General features: G+C 38.7%; 1 protein-coding gene across 1 annotated transcript; it reads left to right on the top strand.

Annotated features, from left to right (window-relative positions):
* Window positions 1–8980: 8980 nt before the first annotated feature.
* Window positions 8981–9462, top strand: LOC110675973. Its single transcript, XM_021842137.1, has 2 exons — window positions 8981–9140; window positions 9206–9462. Exons 1-2 carry the CDS (start codon window positions 9029–9031, stop codon window positions 9427–9429), a joined length of 336 nt encoding a protein of 111 aa, XP_021697829.1. The 5' UTR covers window positions 8981–9028; the 3' UTR covers window positions 9430–9462.
* Window positions 9463–16679: the final 7217 nt, after the last annotated feature.

Raw genomic sequence — 16679 nt, 5'->3', positions numbered from 1 at the left:
CCATGATGGCAGAACAGTTGAGGATATACAAAATCAGTAGCATGTGGTAGTTTTCCTATGAACCCTTAGAAAAGCTGTAAAGAATCAACATTTGGTTATTTAATTGAACGAATACAGATGAAATTCAGAAAGAAGTACGCAAAATATATCGGTTCCCATGCGAGAGGTCATGGGTTGGGATAAATCGCTATGAGAAATCGTAGCCCATGGTTCTTTCACATCGTGTGAAAAGACTACGGTTTTCCCTTGAATAAAACTTAATAATATAGATTGTTATACGAAAAATCAAGAAAATGATACGGATTCCCATGCGAGAGGTCATGGGTGAAAAAAACGAGTAGAAATTAGCGTTGGGCAAAATTGTCTATAACATCGATGTTACTGAATCGATTCACATTTGAACTGCTGAATCGATTCACCGATTTAATCGAATCTCTTGAATCGATATTTTTGAATCGATTCGAATCGAGTTCATATATAAAATATAGTTTGAAATGAGACCAAATGCAATTACATTCAATTTTAATATCCTCAATCAAATCAGTTTCATCATGCCATTAAGAAATATTCATAATTTTCAACAAAATGAATCGAATCAAAAAATCGAATAAAGAGAATCGATTCACTCAATTTCAGATGCCCCAAACATCGATTCAAAAAATCGATTAATCGGAATGAAAACATCGATTTTCGGAACATCGATTCGAAATCGCCCATCGCTAGTAGAAATACGAGCAATTAAGCAATATGATACGGATTTCCCATGCGAGAGGACATGGGTTGGGAGAAATCGCTGTGAGAAATCATAGCCCATGGTTATTCCACATCGTGTGGAAAAACTGCGGTTTTCCCTTGTATAAAACTTAATAATTAAGGTTGATACACGAAAAATCAAGAAATAAGTTACGAATTCCCATGCGAGAGGTCATGGGTTGGGGGAAATCGCTGTGAGACATCATAGCATATGGTTATTTCATGAAATGGAAAAACCATGGTTCTCCCTTAAAGCAAAAACAGAAAAAAAATAGTTCATGGGTTCCCTATAAAAATACGTATTTTGTTGTTATTTCAAGGTTTCACTTATATATCTCTTCCTTAAATGACAATAAAATGATTTTGTTATATAAATTCGATCTGGAAATGTTTAAAAGTATTCTGACGATGGATGGTTTACATTCTTCTTTTAGAAAACCGGCCAAAAACCAAGAAGAAGAAGAAGAACAGACTCAAGCAAATGGCTAAAGAATTAGCAGCAGAGAGGGCTAAGTCCGCAGCACTTACCAAGAAGCTAAAACAGAGTAAGAAAGACAACGAGGAACTGGTAGTAACGATGAGAAATCAGTTGACAAGCGACAGTGGCCCAACCAGCAGCGCCAGCACATTCGGACTCGACGATGGAAATGGATTCAGCAGCACACGCAACACATCTGGAACCGAGCCAGATGAAGCAATGGACCACTCGCAGAACATGGCAAGTTCAAGTCAGGAAGCGTCAAAGTTCTTGTCGTCTATGAATCAACTATCGGTAGCTTCAATAAACGTACCGGAGTGTAAGCCTACAGATGACGGAGACATCCATAGACAAACCTACGAGCTCTGGAAAGATCTTCTTATTGATTCGTTGACTCTAGCCGGTATTGACGACGAGCATACGATGTATACGGTTTTTAAAGTGAAAGCCGGTATAAAATTGCTGGAAATCTTCAGAAATACAAAATCGCAGCCGAACGACCCGGATCCTGAGACAAAACCATTCTCGAACTGCATTCAAAGGCTTAAATCCTACTTCGGATCAGGTTCTGACATAATGTTGATGAGAAGGAAGCTTGCGTTGATGACACAAAAGGTTGATGAAACGGACTTGGCCTACATCACGCGAGTGGGATCAATAGCACGCTTGTGTGGCTACGACGACGATAAGGAATTTGAAGAAATCGCCGCTACAATTGCCGAACATGCCCGGGAGAAGGAAGTCCGCACAACGGCATTGAAGATGCTAAGCAAGAAGGGAAATTTTACTGACCTCGTCGACAAGGTGAGGGAGATCGAATCCATTCGACTGAACGAAGAATACGTTATGCGGAAGAGGGGAATTCCTGGACCCTCGAATCAAGCTTCAGTAGCGGCAATCAACGCTCCATTCCACCACCAGCAGAGATTCCAGGATCGGTTCCAATCGGGTCAAGCACCGATGGTAGCGGTGAATAGTCCCTTCCTCCGTCAGGAGAGGTTCGTTGACCATTATCAAGCAAGAAATCATCCTTACCAGCGAGGAGATCAGACAATTAGAGGAGGCTGGCGGGCGCCACGCGGCAGCCGGTTCGGTGGCAATAATCCACGGCCATTTTCTGTGAGATGCTGGCGCTGCGATAGCGTTTTCCATTCTCCTAACAACTGTATTGCCAAAGGGAAAGTATGCAATGATTGCGGTAAACTTGGTCACATCCGGCGTGCCTGTCAAGCAACAAACAAGGCACAGTCGTACGGGCAGCAGCAGATGACATCTAATGAAGATTCGTCAAAGATGGTTGCTGCGATTGAGAAAATGGATGAGTCCCCTGTCGAAGATGTAAAAGTCTGAGAGAGACTCGCGAAGAGGAAAAATATCAACGTCATATGCAGCCCAGATTCCCCTCTCACGAAACGTCAAATGCAGCCCACCGTTTTTATGGCTGAAAAAGTGAAAAGTATTGTGTTCAAAGTAAACTGTTATTAAAACCCTCAGTCGGCGGAGCAGTTTTTTCCAAAGTTGCTGATAAATCTAAGCAGAAGATTAATTATTTCAAATGTCTGCTACGTTTGCTGGCATGAAATTTCACTCAAACGGCTATTTATGATTCGATGTGTTGCAAACTCAATCATATTTTGCTGAGAGGTTCATGTGAGGATTTGAACAGCATGCGCATAATTGGTATAAACACAAAGTGGAATAAGAAAAAAAACTCAGCAATCACAGAAATAGAAGACCGTCTTCGCGAGTCTCGTCTCAGGTAAAAGTAAGTGAAGTGATTGAACAATAATTCTTCAAAAGGATGACATTCACTGATTACTATTCTGCTTACATATTTGAATTATTCTGAGTTTTGAACGTGAACTCATATATGAATTGATAAAATGTGTAAGGTATTTTTTTTGGTTGATCGAAAATCAATTTGAATTTGTTTGAATAATAGATCCTACGACTACCGTTTTGACTCGAAATCCGGACACCTAAGGACGACGGTAACTTGAAAGTAAGATTTCCTTTACAAATTCACGAATGAACGTAAAATAATTTGATGAGGCTTGAAGCTTGTCATTTCAAATTGATGATTTTTTATAAGAAAAAGAAATTTATAACATATAAATTGGAAAAATAAGTAAAATTTATACTTATCTCTTGCTTCGAAATCCGGACACTGATTTAAGTTTGCTTCGAATTCCGGACACTTTTGCTTCGAATTTCCGGACACTTCAATCTTCTTAAATTTTACGTTATTATCTATGTTATGAAGTCTAGAACTAACTAAACCTTAAAAATTATGATATTCTCTTAGTGAAGAACTATAAAAACGCTTCAAATCTACGATACTAAAGAAACTAGCAGGCAAATCTTTATCCATCCACAAGCACTACGGCACATTCCAGTTGCCCTTTTTTATTTTAAGTCGACCCCCAGACACAACATTATTTTCAGATAAACAAGTATATTAGAGATTAGTAATAGTCGATTGAACCTCAATAGCCATACGATTTGCTAAGATTTAACGCCAAAAGGATTGATTTTTCTCCCGATTTGAGGGAGGTGTCTATTGGTAGTCGGACAAGTCCGTCACACAACAGCACAACACATCATTAAAATAATAATGTTGCTCTCAAAAGTTCTAATCAACACTGGAAACGGTTAACCAGTTCAACCCGGAGGTTATAACACTGTGGAGTATAAAGTAAAAGAACTACCGAGAGAGGTTCACGTCGAATTAAGCTTAACTTTTCCAAATGTCCGGCTTTTGAATCAACCATTTTGCATGCCTCAAAATCCGGACACAGAGATTTATGCAATTAAATAGTTAGTTCTGCACATATTTCCATCACTACAAATCTTCGTAAGCACCAATCAACACAAAACTATATATTAGAAGCATCGAAAATAGCTCCGACCCACTTCACCCATTTAAAACACAAATATTGCCTCAGCTGTTGTTCTTAGCATGGGGCCTTGTAGCAAACAAAATATGCACTGCAGGTGACAAGCAATTCAATTTTATTTATTAATTTTATCAATTTCCAGGCTACTTTGATGCAGTTAACTTCTAAATGAGCCCAACATACGGAACTATCGATCTACATAAAAAAGTTTTAGTAAAACAAGCATTAAATCTACTTAAATCTAATTATTCCTCAAGAGTGTCCGGATTTCGAAGCGTCCGGCAATTCGAAGCAAAACGGTATAACTACAATTTAGCTGTTTTATTTATTTTGAGAGAAAGTACAATTTCAAAGTGAAATGTCATCAATAATTTTCTATGGGTTCAGAAAATTGTAAAATGTTTAATATTTAACAGGTTGAGAAAACGGTTGCAATCCTTCTCCAGAACTCGAATCGAAAGACCATTATTACAGAAAACGATGAAGCGGTAGACCAAAATTACGCAAGTGGAACTATTCATGATGACGATAGTCTCGTGTCGCAGCATGGCATGCCAGCATCTTTCTCGCAAACGGAATTTGAGTTGGTGCGAAGAGTAAGTACTATTCGTTAAAAGTGTACTATTTCAATCAATAATTCAATATTATGTTCAGATACAAGCCGCCCTTACTGATCAGGATGATGGATACGTACAGGCCAAAGTAGCAGGAATGGTTTGTACCTTTCTCATTGATTCAGGCGCGCAGGTGAACACTTTTACAGAAGAAATGTTCCAAAAGCTAATGATGAATCCTGAATTCAGTACGGAGGTGTTCAATATCAAAAACACTAGTGATCGACCACTCAAGGCCTATGCCACCGCTAAGAACATTGAAGTCCTTGCAACGTTCGAAGCGTATCTGTTCATTGCGGAGAATAGACCTATGTTGCTGGAGAAATTTTATGTTGTCAGGGAAAACCGAGCACTTCTAGGTCGACCTACTGCGACCAGGTACAGCATATTGATGCTAGGTCTGAAAGTACCAGTGAATTCCACGGGCAATAGGAAAAAACTGTTCATCACTGTTGGCGACATTGCTGCCATAGAAGCAGACAAAATCTTCCCGAAATTTAACATCCCGCCCGTAAAGATCTACTACGACACAACAAGGCCACCGTGTAGAAATGTTTTTTCGAACATACCTCTTGCAATTAAACCGCTAGTCGAGAAACGGCTTGAAGGTTTAGTCTCAGCGAACATTATAGAACCAGTGGTAGACGGTATGGACGTATCATTTTGTTCATCGATGTTGGTGGTCCCAAAAGGGAAAGACGATATTCGATTAGTAATTGATCTCAGGGGACCTAATCGTTATATACATCGCACCCCTTTTGCAATGCCCACGCTTGACAAGATTCTCGCAGAGTTGAACGGTGCGCAGTGGTTCTCTACAATCGATTTGGCCAACGCTTTCTTCCATATGGAACTCGACGAGGATTCGCGGCATCTTACCAACTTTTTTACAGAGTTTGGTATGTTCCGCTGTGTAAGATTGCCATTTGGGCTTTGCAACGCGCCTGATCTTTTTCAAGAGGCTATGCAAAGAAAAATCTTGGCGGGTTGTAAAGGCTGTAAGAGTTACCTAGATGACGTTTTAGTTTTTGGATCTAACAAGAAAGAGCATGATCAAAATTTGGCAGCAGTACGTGCCCGCCTCGAAAACCACAACGTAAAGCTTAATGAAGACAAATGCACATTTGGCAGTCAGTGTGTAACCTTTCTGGGGTTCAAATTGACCCCAGAAGGATGGCAGATTGAAGACGAAAAAGTAGAGGCTATCAAGAACTTCAGGAAGCCTACAACGTGTGCAGAGGTGAAGAGCTTTCTGGGGTTAATTACTTTCGTTGACAAGTTCATTCCCCATCGCGCCACCAAATCAGAATATCTTCGGTCGTTAGCTTCATCTGATGTCTTCTACTGGACTGAAAAGGAAGAAAATGAATTTAATTTCTTCAGGGAACAAGCGCTCAAAACAATCAAACGGTTAGGCTTCTTCAACCCAGATGACCGTACCGAACTTTTTGTTGATGCTTCCCCAATAGGTCTGGGTGCGGTCTTGGCACAATTCAATAAAGAAGATGTACCTAGAATTGTAGCATGTGCCTCTAAAGTCCTGAATCAGACAGAAACTCGATACCCACAGACACAAAAAGAAGCGCTAGCCATAGTTTGGGCTGTGGAGAAATTTTGCTTCTATCTACTAGGCAGATCGTTTGTTATTCGTACAGATGCCGAAGCCAATCAATATATTTTCAATTCGAATTATCGACTGGGTAAAAGAGCGGTATCTCGAGCCGAGAACTGGGCACTAAGGCTTCAACCCTACGATTATAAAATCGAGAGGGTTCCTGGATGTAAAAACGTGGCAGACGCTTTGTCCAGATTGATCCCTGCAGCACAAAAGGATGAACCGTTCGACGAAGATGAGGACAACCATTACTTGTACGCTTTGGATTCCGGCTGTATGCAGATTACATGGAATGAGATTGAGGTTGCATCAGAAGACGATAGCGAATTGGAAAGAGTACGAGAAGCGATTTCTTGTGGATCCTGGCTGCCAGAACTCCGAGGATTTGAGGCGCAAAAGAAACATTTACGTTCTTTGGGTGCATTAGTCTTCAAAGACGATAAAACGGTACTTCCGATGACGTTACGAAAGAAAGTTTTGGCTTTGGCTCACGAAGGTCACGTGGGTGAAGTGGCCACAAAACGCATTATGCGCCAATTTTTTTGGTGGCCCCGAATGTCCTTGGAAGTGTCTCGGTTTGTCAAAAATTGTGAAACATGTGTACAGCTATCAAGAAGAAATCCGCCACTACCGCTATCCAGCAGAGCGCTACCTGAAGGTCCCTGGGAGATTCTGCAGATAGATTTCCTGTCGGTCCCTAATTTCGGTTCCGGCGAACTGCTGGTAATTATCGACACATATTCTCGTTACTTGTGTGTGGTGGAGATGAAAGGTTTGGATGCCGATAGTACTAACCAAGCCCTGTGTGAAGTCTTCCAGATGTGGGGCTGCCCCATGATAATTCAAAGCGACAACGGGCCACCGTTTCAAAGCACGGTTTTCAACCAATTTTGGCGGGAAAAAGGTGTTGAGATTAGAAAATCAATACCGCTAAGTCCACAATCCAACGGTTCAGTCGAAAGACAAAACCAAAGTATAATAAAAGCGCTAGCAGCATCAAAACTCGAGAATAAGAACTGGCGAATCGCTCTTCAAGAATACGTACATCGCCACAACACATTGGTTCCACATTCCCGCCTGGGGGTCACTCCTTTCGAGATGATGGTGGGATGGAAGTACCGTGGAACCTTCCCCAGTTTGTGGTTCAGTGACAACAGCAGCCGTACAGATTACGAAGAAGTAGCAGAAAAAGATGCAGAGGCTAAACTTGTAAGCAAGAAATATGCTGATGCGTCTCGCGGGGCCAAAGAATCCGATATCGGAGTTGGCGACATTGTTCTACTGGCTCAACCACGGAAAAGCAAAGTCGACCCTACATTTCCTTCAGAACGATACACCGTTATTGCGCGAGAAGGGGCGAAGGTTGTTGTTATGAGTAGATCGGGACTACAATACGGTCGTAACATCCGGGAAGTCAAAAGGGCACCGGATTCAAACGCAACTCAAGAAACGCACGAACATTCTGACACTCAAATTGCGGATGAAATACAGACTCCAATCAATGAAGATTATGCCGATCTCCCAGGAAAAGAGTTGGAAATGATTTCTAATCCAATTCAACGGCCGACTTCTTCCGGTTCCAAAAATCTTCGCCAAAGAATGACAATCAAACGTCCTGCGCGATTCGACGATGAATACATCTACAGGGTCTTCTGCTGAAATCTCCTAAAACGATAAGCGAAATGAAAACGTTATTCCTTTATGAATGCGAAATACAACGGACAAAATAAAAAAGTAAGAAAGCAAAGCGTTAAAAACACGAAATAAACTTCTAAAAACTAAACACTCATCGATTTTTTCTGTTATTCTGCAAAGTTTGTCGAATAAATAAGACTGTTCAGGGAATTCGACTAGGCAAACGCAAAGAAAAACGCAAAGTCGATGCCGGAAGAGACTTGCGAATGGGTGAAGGAGAGTAAGAAGGGAGAACGAAATGACGTAATGTAGAGGCATTCAGTATTCTATCTTCGGGGAAAGCAGACGTTTTTTTGTCGATTATATTCATTTGAATCGGTGTTGCGAATTCCGGAGCAGAAATGTTAAGTTACGGTCCCGAACACGACAGTTGTCAGGGGCCTGAAACAACTTAACGTTGGGTAAACTCGAAAGAACCCAAATTTGGCTTATTCCATTGAACTTCGACGATGGGTCGATGCATCTCTCTCTGTTTTTGACAACATTGCTGTTGCGAGAGAGGCAAAATAACCCAACCGTGGGTAAAAACTAAATGCAGTTTACCCAAATTTGAGTAAAAAGAACTTATTTTTTGGGTAGTCTGATTTCTTCGTGCACGGATAAGCAAGTATGATTGTGTGCCTACGTTGACAGTACGATTACCTAACGCCGAAATCAAGCAGGGCGTTTTACCCCGCAAAACAATGCATAAACAGTTAAGCAAGCATTTTTTTCAAAATTGATTTATAAACCCCAGAAAAGCTTTTATTTTTTAATATGTTTTTGTAGTTTATAATAAATAAATACACTTGTTGACTAAATCAATAAATAATTGGATGAGTTTGAAAAGTGTCTTGAACAAAATGGGAACAAAAAAAGTTTTGTAAGGTTTTATTTTTAATCGATTTATCACTAATACTAATAAGTGTTTTATATTCTACAGGAAAAATTCTTGGCTTCATTTGTACTATTCAAAAAGCCACTGAAGGAGATAACGATGGCTCTAATTGAAAAAGTCTACTCTCTGGAACTGCAAGCACAAGTAAATTATTCGGGAGCTGGCGGCAAATATGCACTAAAAATATTGTGCTCAACGCAGGTGCTTATCAGTAAGTATCTCTTTTCTTCAATAAGTACACAATAAGCTGATGCATCAAACTTTGTTTAATTGTAGAGGCTCTAGTTGATCATTCGCTATTTGACAACACGGAAGATCCAGGCACACAAGCATGCGCTGAGTTCCGGTACCAAATGCAACATGCTTGTGACCGCATTAAGAGCAGCGAACGCAAACGGTCTGGAGCTGGGAATCGGAAACAATCCAGCAGCCGGAAGGTGCGAAGCACGCTTAAGATGGAGTCTTTTCATAGTCTGGCTGTAGATGAAGACGTCGAGTGAAGGTGCAGGATCTCCAATGAGGATGAATTTAAAAAGAAACATGATTTGGAAGTAGTTTTTAAATTTGTTTTATTTTGATTTTTTTAATTAAAATGACATTGAACTGACATACATTTTTTATTTAATTGTATGGACCAATGGTGCCACAAAATAGTCACAGCCGTTCAAATTGTATGGCAAACAAACCATTTTACATATGATAGGATTCAAAAGAAAAGTTTTATCATTAAGCTCGAAATTTCCAACAAACATTTGCAATTTCCATGTTAGTCTTGAGTTACATAATGATTCTTTCACCACAAATTGCTGTCCTGTAACACATATACCTTCAGCTGACTTTTCAAAACAATTAACGCGAAAAATGAAAATATCATTTCCAGAATCCCACATGATGCAGTTATCACTAACCCTATCCGCACGAATTGTGAAATTAGGATAAATTAATCTATGAAACTTATGCTGATCGTAATCGAAATGACTTAATTGGACGGAATTGGTGATGTTTGGCTTGATGTTATTAACATTTTCTTCTTGAATACGATTGAATATTTGTTGTAAAGGTTTATTTTGAGCATGTATGTATCGTTTGATTTTTTTAATGCAAGCTTCGAATGGGTAACAACTATATGAATCCAAAGGACCATGTCTGTTCGCATCATCCGCTAGATGTATGAGCACATGAACATTGTAGGACACTGTATCTTTTCCATATAACTCAGGGTAGCTCTGGACAAATAAAACCAGTAACTTTTTCGCGACAGTATTATACTTCTGATACAATTTAGGAGAACAGAGGATTCGAATGGCAAGAGAGAAGTTTAAAAAATGGTTAAATGTGTCTTCAGGGAGTATCTGATGGAATATAACAGGCCCTGTGTACAAAACAAAGTTACGAAATTCAGTTGCTTTCATTTTTGCGATATAATTAAGAGTTCTCAATTTTCTTTGAAATTCCATTGGAACGTGTTTTGAACATTCTTTGATTCGGTCATCAATTGCCTTTAGTTTTTGTTTCGGTAACTTTTGAGGATTAGCTTTTCCAGTGAATGCAACAAGCATTTTTTTATAGACCCCTTCATCAACAGCATGCATTTTGTCGATTACAAAATCATTGATCATATCAATTGGCAGGTTTTCTAAAATTGAGTGATCAGTTGATATGTGATGATCATCTTCACAGTTGTTTGACAATCTCTGTCTAAATTTCGAATCAGTACGTAGAGGAGCATCGATTTCAGGATAAACTATCCTCCTGGCCACATTTGTACCCCTGGTTTCGCATTTCGGACATGCTGAATATCCTCCATGTGATTTGATGCTCTTGATGTAAGCTATTGCTGGCGCATCTGCAGTAATGCATTTCAGTTTCACATCATACATTTTGCCGTCTTTTTGAAAACCATTCTTAAGCAACCCATGCAATTCATCAACAAAATCGTTTAAAAATGTGTTGAAAGACGTTGGTTTTGATGGCCCATTGAACATTCCTACGATGAATACATGGCGTAAGAATCCATCGAAATGGATGGCTCCGGAAATTATCCATAAATCATTGGAACCACTCTTAGAAACTGGTGTACCGTCCACAGAAAATGAAAGTATGATTGGGTGTTCTTCTTGGATATAGTCAACAAAATTGAACTGGGTCAAGAACTCCGATATACCAATATGAACATACTCTCCATTGCACATTTGTCGAATATTAGTTTCTCTTGGTGTTTTGAGAAGACTACGGGCATCGCTTGGCAAATCCAGTCCAGTGTGGTGCTTCAATATCTTCAACAAATCAGATACTGCGGATAAAGGGACGCTGTATTTTGAAACCCATTCCTTAAGGTCAGATTTCAATTGTGAAGTGGGAGATACATAATTTTTCGTATTCACTTCAGCATCAGTCTGTAAAGCAATCAGCTAATAATTATCCTGTTTCTTAACTTTAAATTGCTTGGATTACTTACAGTGTTACTAGTTTCATATTCATTAGTGTTGTCCAAATATTGTCCAGTGTTCTCTTCGTATGCTTCATCCAAGTACTCTATATCAATAAATTCTGTAGAACTGGAGCTTTCTGTTGACGAATCGAAGGAATAATCCTCGGTATTGTCAACTGCAGTTGATTTCACCGGAAGACTGGTCGATTGCAGCAGCGAAGTATTTTTTTCTGATAGTACTTCTTTCACTTTACGACGATATGCTTTTGGCCTTGCTCTCACCCACTGCCTCACACGTTTCTTAAGAACCCTTGGTAAGATTCGCGGCATCTAGAAGCAAATCAGCTAACTTGGTCACCTGTAAAATTATTTTTTATAACATTGTCAAATGCATCACAAACAAGCTTAAATGTGATGAAAGTAGTCAATATTCCTGAAATATGTAGAATATCTTTACCTTTTAATAGCTATCTGATCAACAGCAACCGTAGACCAGAGGATCGACAACCAACAACGATTTCCGCACACTTCAGGAAGCACGAGTTCGAAGCTGGCCAATGCGTATAAAAATCGAGAGTAGCACATCACGCAAATCACAAAAACTATCATGCACATAAGTGATTGTACACTCACAAACTGGCAAAATCTTTTTATTGTTGTTTTTTTTCTAATAGCAACGACTTCCAAAGTTTTTTTTTCGTTTCAAAACAAATAATCAACAATGTGAACATGTCAAGATCCACGACAGGGTATCAGCGAAATTCGATATATTTACATTTATAAAGAACGATATCGAGGTTTTGGCGAAGATCTTTATCAAGTTTTGACGACACATTTTCGGTAACTTCATGTTTCTGTATGAATCGATTACGATCGCTATCGATTATTAGTATGAACGTCTTTAAAGCTCGATATATCGAAATGTAAAGAAAAATGAAGAAATGGTTGACCAGGCAGTCCCCTTAAATCGCCAAGCTTGAGCACGACCAGGCTATCGACATGATGGAGACACCATGTTCTATGGTGACAGAGGGCTCGATTGGCTTGTCAGATAGATCGGGCCCGGGACATCCTGTCTACTGCAAATCGCTGCAGTTGATATAGGGCATGTCCATTGCCTGAGCACGACATTAGGTGCTCCACTTTACTTAGCGTGTAAGTCTACCCAAATATGGGTAAAGTTTACCCATAATCGCCGAAAAGTGAACACTCATTTTATGGGTAAATCAGCTTTACTCATAAATTGGTAAAGCCATAAATGGGTAATTTATTATTATTTGGAAATCCGTGATTTTCACTTTTCCAGGGCTAGAATATTTTTTAATATGTTTTTGTAGTTTATAATAAATAAATACACTTCAATAGAAATAATAGGTAGGGAAAGTGTACCAGTTATGGCTATTAGACCATATGTGTTTTCTCGAAAACTTTCACATTTTGAATATTTTTGAATGTTTTAACATCAAGATTCATTTGATATCAAACTATTAAAACACACAGAATGATTGAAAAATTGAAAATAATAAAATTACCACGTATGGCAAAATAGGGAACCATTATGTCCATAACACCTACCCTACATATTTAATTTATTGAGAGCATCAATATTGAATCTGCAATCACAATCCATTGACTAAACTTCCGTGCCACAGAAATGCCAATGAACATTGAAAACATTTTCCACGATGAATGACGGATTGGTAATAAGCCGTCCTAGTGGATTCGGACATGGTCTAATAGAGAACATACAACGTTTGGCTTGGGTTCATTTAGTAGAAAACGATACAAGCAAATCGTCAAATCGACTTATCCCTACCAGAAAGTAAGCCTGTTTGCGGTAGCCATTAGTGCTTTTAAAAACCTGGATATATTATAGGGGCGGTCCATTAATTACATAAGACAATTTTCGTGGTTTTTCAACCCCCCTCCCCCCATGGTAAGATTTTTTGTATGAAAATTAAAAATAAATTGTATGGCGCGTAAGAAATCTCAGAAGAATTCGATTTCAGCTCAATAATCACGTGGTATTTTTTCGCAAAGTGCACCTCTTTCGGAAGAATACTTGTTTTTAATTATGAATCATATGATTCATAATTAAAAACAAGTATAATATAGACGTTATTTGAGCGTGAAAAATTGCTAAAGTTGTTGCAGTAACATGCTCTTTCGTGTTATTAAATGAAAACAAGATTTAATTAAACATTTTAGGACCCTATTGAGTTGGTCTTCCGATTCAAACTGGGAAATGTGCAAGAAAATGGCCCAGGGGGTCCAAAATATATTGGTTACCCTACTACCTCTACAATTCTTATCCATAGACATCTCCACTGTAGGGTGTGTGATGTACCTGCTCTCCAACAATTTTATCAGTATAATTTACCCATTGGGTTAGTATAATTTACCTATTGAGATATACAGAAACCCAAATTTGGGTAAATCAACTACCCATATTTGGGTAAACTGAACTTAGCGTGTACGTTTTACAAGGTAATTTTTCGATTTTGGTTTTGATAATTCTGGACAAACATTTCAAAAGGGCACATCGACATTGGTAAACATTGGCTTTGTAAGACGCTGTTGAGCCCAATTCAACTCGATCACGCTCACCAATACCACTATCAGAAAGAGCTAACACCAATCTTTCTGATAGTGGTGTTAGTTTGCGTGGGCGGGCTAAGAAGGGCTCAACAGCAACGTTTCTAAAAAAAGGCTCAAGACCTCTTGGGCCCTTCTCAAATGTTTGTCCAGAATTTAACAATTTTTACAATAATTTATCTCGTTTATGTTGTTGTCTATGTCTATGTCGATGTCTTCGATAACTTTCGCAAATGTGTATGTGAAATTTTTACTATTGAATTAATAATACTTACAGATCAAATAACTGTATAAACTGTATGCGCTTTGCGAAATATAAAGCAAGTACTTCACAAGTGAATCCTGTTGCTACAACTATAAAGGATGTGGACATTAGCTCATATAATCATAAAATTATACTGCAGTTCGATTCCGCACCAAAATAAATCTCAACCGCGAAAGGTAGATCCCAATCCCCTGTTTCTCACCGGCTAACATCTCAATGAAGTTGTAATTTCATCTACACACCCATAGTTCAGATGGTGCAACCCCTTCGTATATAACATCCACGATGAAAAGATGCCGATCGCCGGAAAGTGTAAAAAACTAGTGGCTGCCTTTGCTGATGCTGCTGTAATCCACCTCAATAGCTGCAGATAGGAAGGTACCGAGAGCACCGCCAATAATAAAATAAATAATAGAGAAAATAAGAAAATTACCCGCCCTCAACGTTTCTTATGAATAGATCGGGCCCGCGTTACCGTCATCATTCAGCTTTCAGGCTGGCTTCCTCTGCAGCCACTCCATGGAGTTATTGCCGGATGGTGTACCCGGTGTACCAGTTATTCATCAACAAGACACCGACGTCGCGGTCGTCATCATCGTCATCATCATTGACGCTGACGACGCCAGAGGACCCGTGAACACTTTGTTTTGCTACTACCACTGCTGCTGTGGAAACCTACACTGGTTTTGCTTCTGGTTTTTGCTAGGTAGGTACCGCAATTCGTGGGTCAACTGATCAGTGGGGTGGAATTGTTTATTCTGAAATAGAATAATGACTTTTATTTTTAAAACGCTAACATTTTGTTGATATGATACATGCAAATGTCTAAGCAAGTAAACACCAAGCACTTGACGCTCCATATCAGTTAGTGCTATTGTAGGGATTAAGTAGTCCAACAGTTATTTATTAGCACCGTATACCCTATTTTGCGAAATATTGGTGACTCCACGTGCTTATTGGTTACCTAAGTAATAATGATCTTAGATTAATCACTTTATCAAAAAGTTACTTTTCCTTTATCTTATTGGAATATTTCGAAACTTTGAGTTTTTTTTTAAGAATTACCGTTTACCTATATATATATATATATATATATATATATATATATATATATATATATATATATATATATATATATATATATATATATATATATATATATATATAAAATGCGTATCTGATGCTTGAAGGTCCACCGTTGGGTCTCCGCCAAACCGCATGTCTTGTTCTCCATTCTGGCGCTGCCTTCCAACTGGAATAAAGCCTACTTCCACAAACATTAAGAGGAAAATAACCATCATAGTTTTACAAATCTCGCATAACTTCTGATCTCGCCCTAAAAGCCATTGGTAACCATGTGTGTAGCCTGTTGTTTCTGAGAATTTCAAAAGATTTTCATGTTATTTAACAACGCTATGGAGAAGAAAGGATCAATATCTACCTGCCCGTGATGTTGGTTTGGATGCTATTTTTTTCATTTGCTCAGAAACAACGAGCTACGCAAGTGGTTACCAATGGCTTTTAGGGCGTTATCTCAGAGTATGCGAGAAATGTTCAAAACCAGTTATTTTTTGCTCAAAACCGAAGCAAAGTTTATGAAAATCTATCACTACATTGCACTTGCTATCTGTAATGCAGTGATAGATTTTCATGAGCATATCTTTAATTTGAACGAAAAAACTGGTTTTTCATTTTTGATGATTGCTGATGATTGAATGATGGATTCTTGAGCTTCAAAACTTTGCCATGTGACTAGTTTTTGCATGTGTATTAGAGTAGGTAATCGTGGCCATTTTAGAGATCAAGTTTTCTTTTGTTCATTTTAGGACCCCAAACAACTGTACAAAATATAAGCGCGATCGTTTTCGTCTACGTTTTACGGTTTGCAGATCAACTAAATTACAGTCGATCTCTCCGACAAAAAATAGCACGTCGTTTACATCATATACGTTTTATTTCATACTTGAAACTACTACAATACATTACACATTTACAATTATTGGAACAGGCACCCTATACCCATAAAGGTGCATACAATCCATTGCTGGTGATCATACAATTTGTACCCAAAAATATCCCGATTCAATCCCGAAAGATTTACTGTTACATTTCTTCTAAATGGCGCCAGCATGCATATGCTCGAGTATAATTTCAGGCGAAATTATTTATGATTCTGTCGAGCAAATTTGGCGGAAAATTGATACACGGTAAAATATTTCTACACACACGCACACAGCCGGTGTTGTACTCAGAGATCGATGACATTTTTGCCACTCATTCTCTGTCAATTTTTCGGCTTGATATAAACGATTTCTGTCTGACCTTTTGGAAACAATTTGAATAATAACTGTCCATCAATCAATTCCGTTGAGCAAAAACGGCTAAAACTGAATACTGATTTGGATGGAAGCCCTATCAAATATAATAAGAAATTTATTTGAAGTGTAAGCAATAACGTC

The sequence above is a fragment of the Aedes aegypti genome, chromosome 2 (genome assembly GCF_002204515.2).
Source record: "Aedes aegypti strain LVP_AGWG chromosome 2, AaegL5.0 Primary Assembly, whole genome shotgun sequence".
Classification (NCBI taxonomy): domain Eukaryota; kingdom Metazoa; phylum Arthropoda; class Insecta; order Diptera; family Culicidae; genus Aedes; species Aedes aegypti.
Note: the sequence above shows the minus strand (reverse complement) of the source record. Positions and strands in the feature narration are given on the sequence as shown.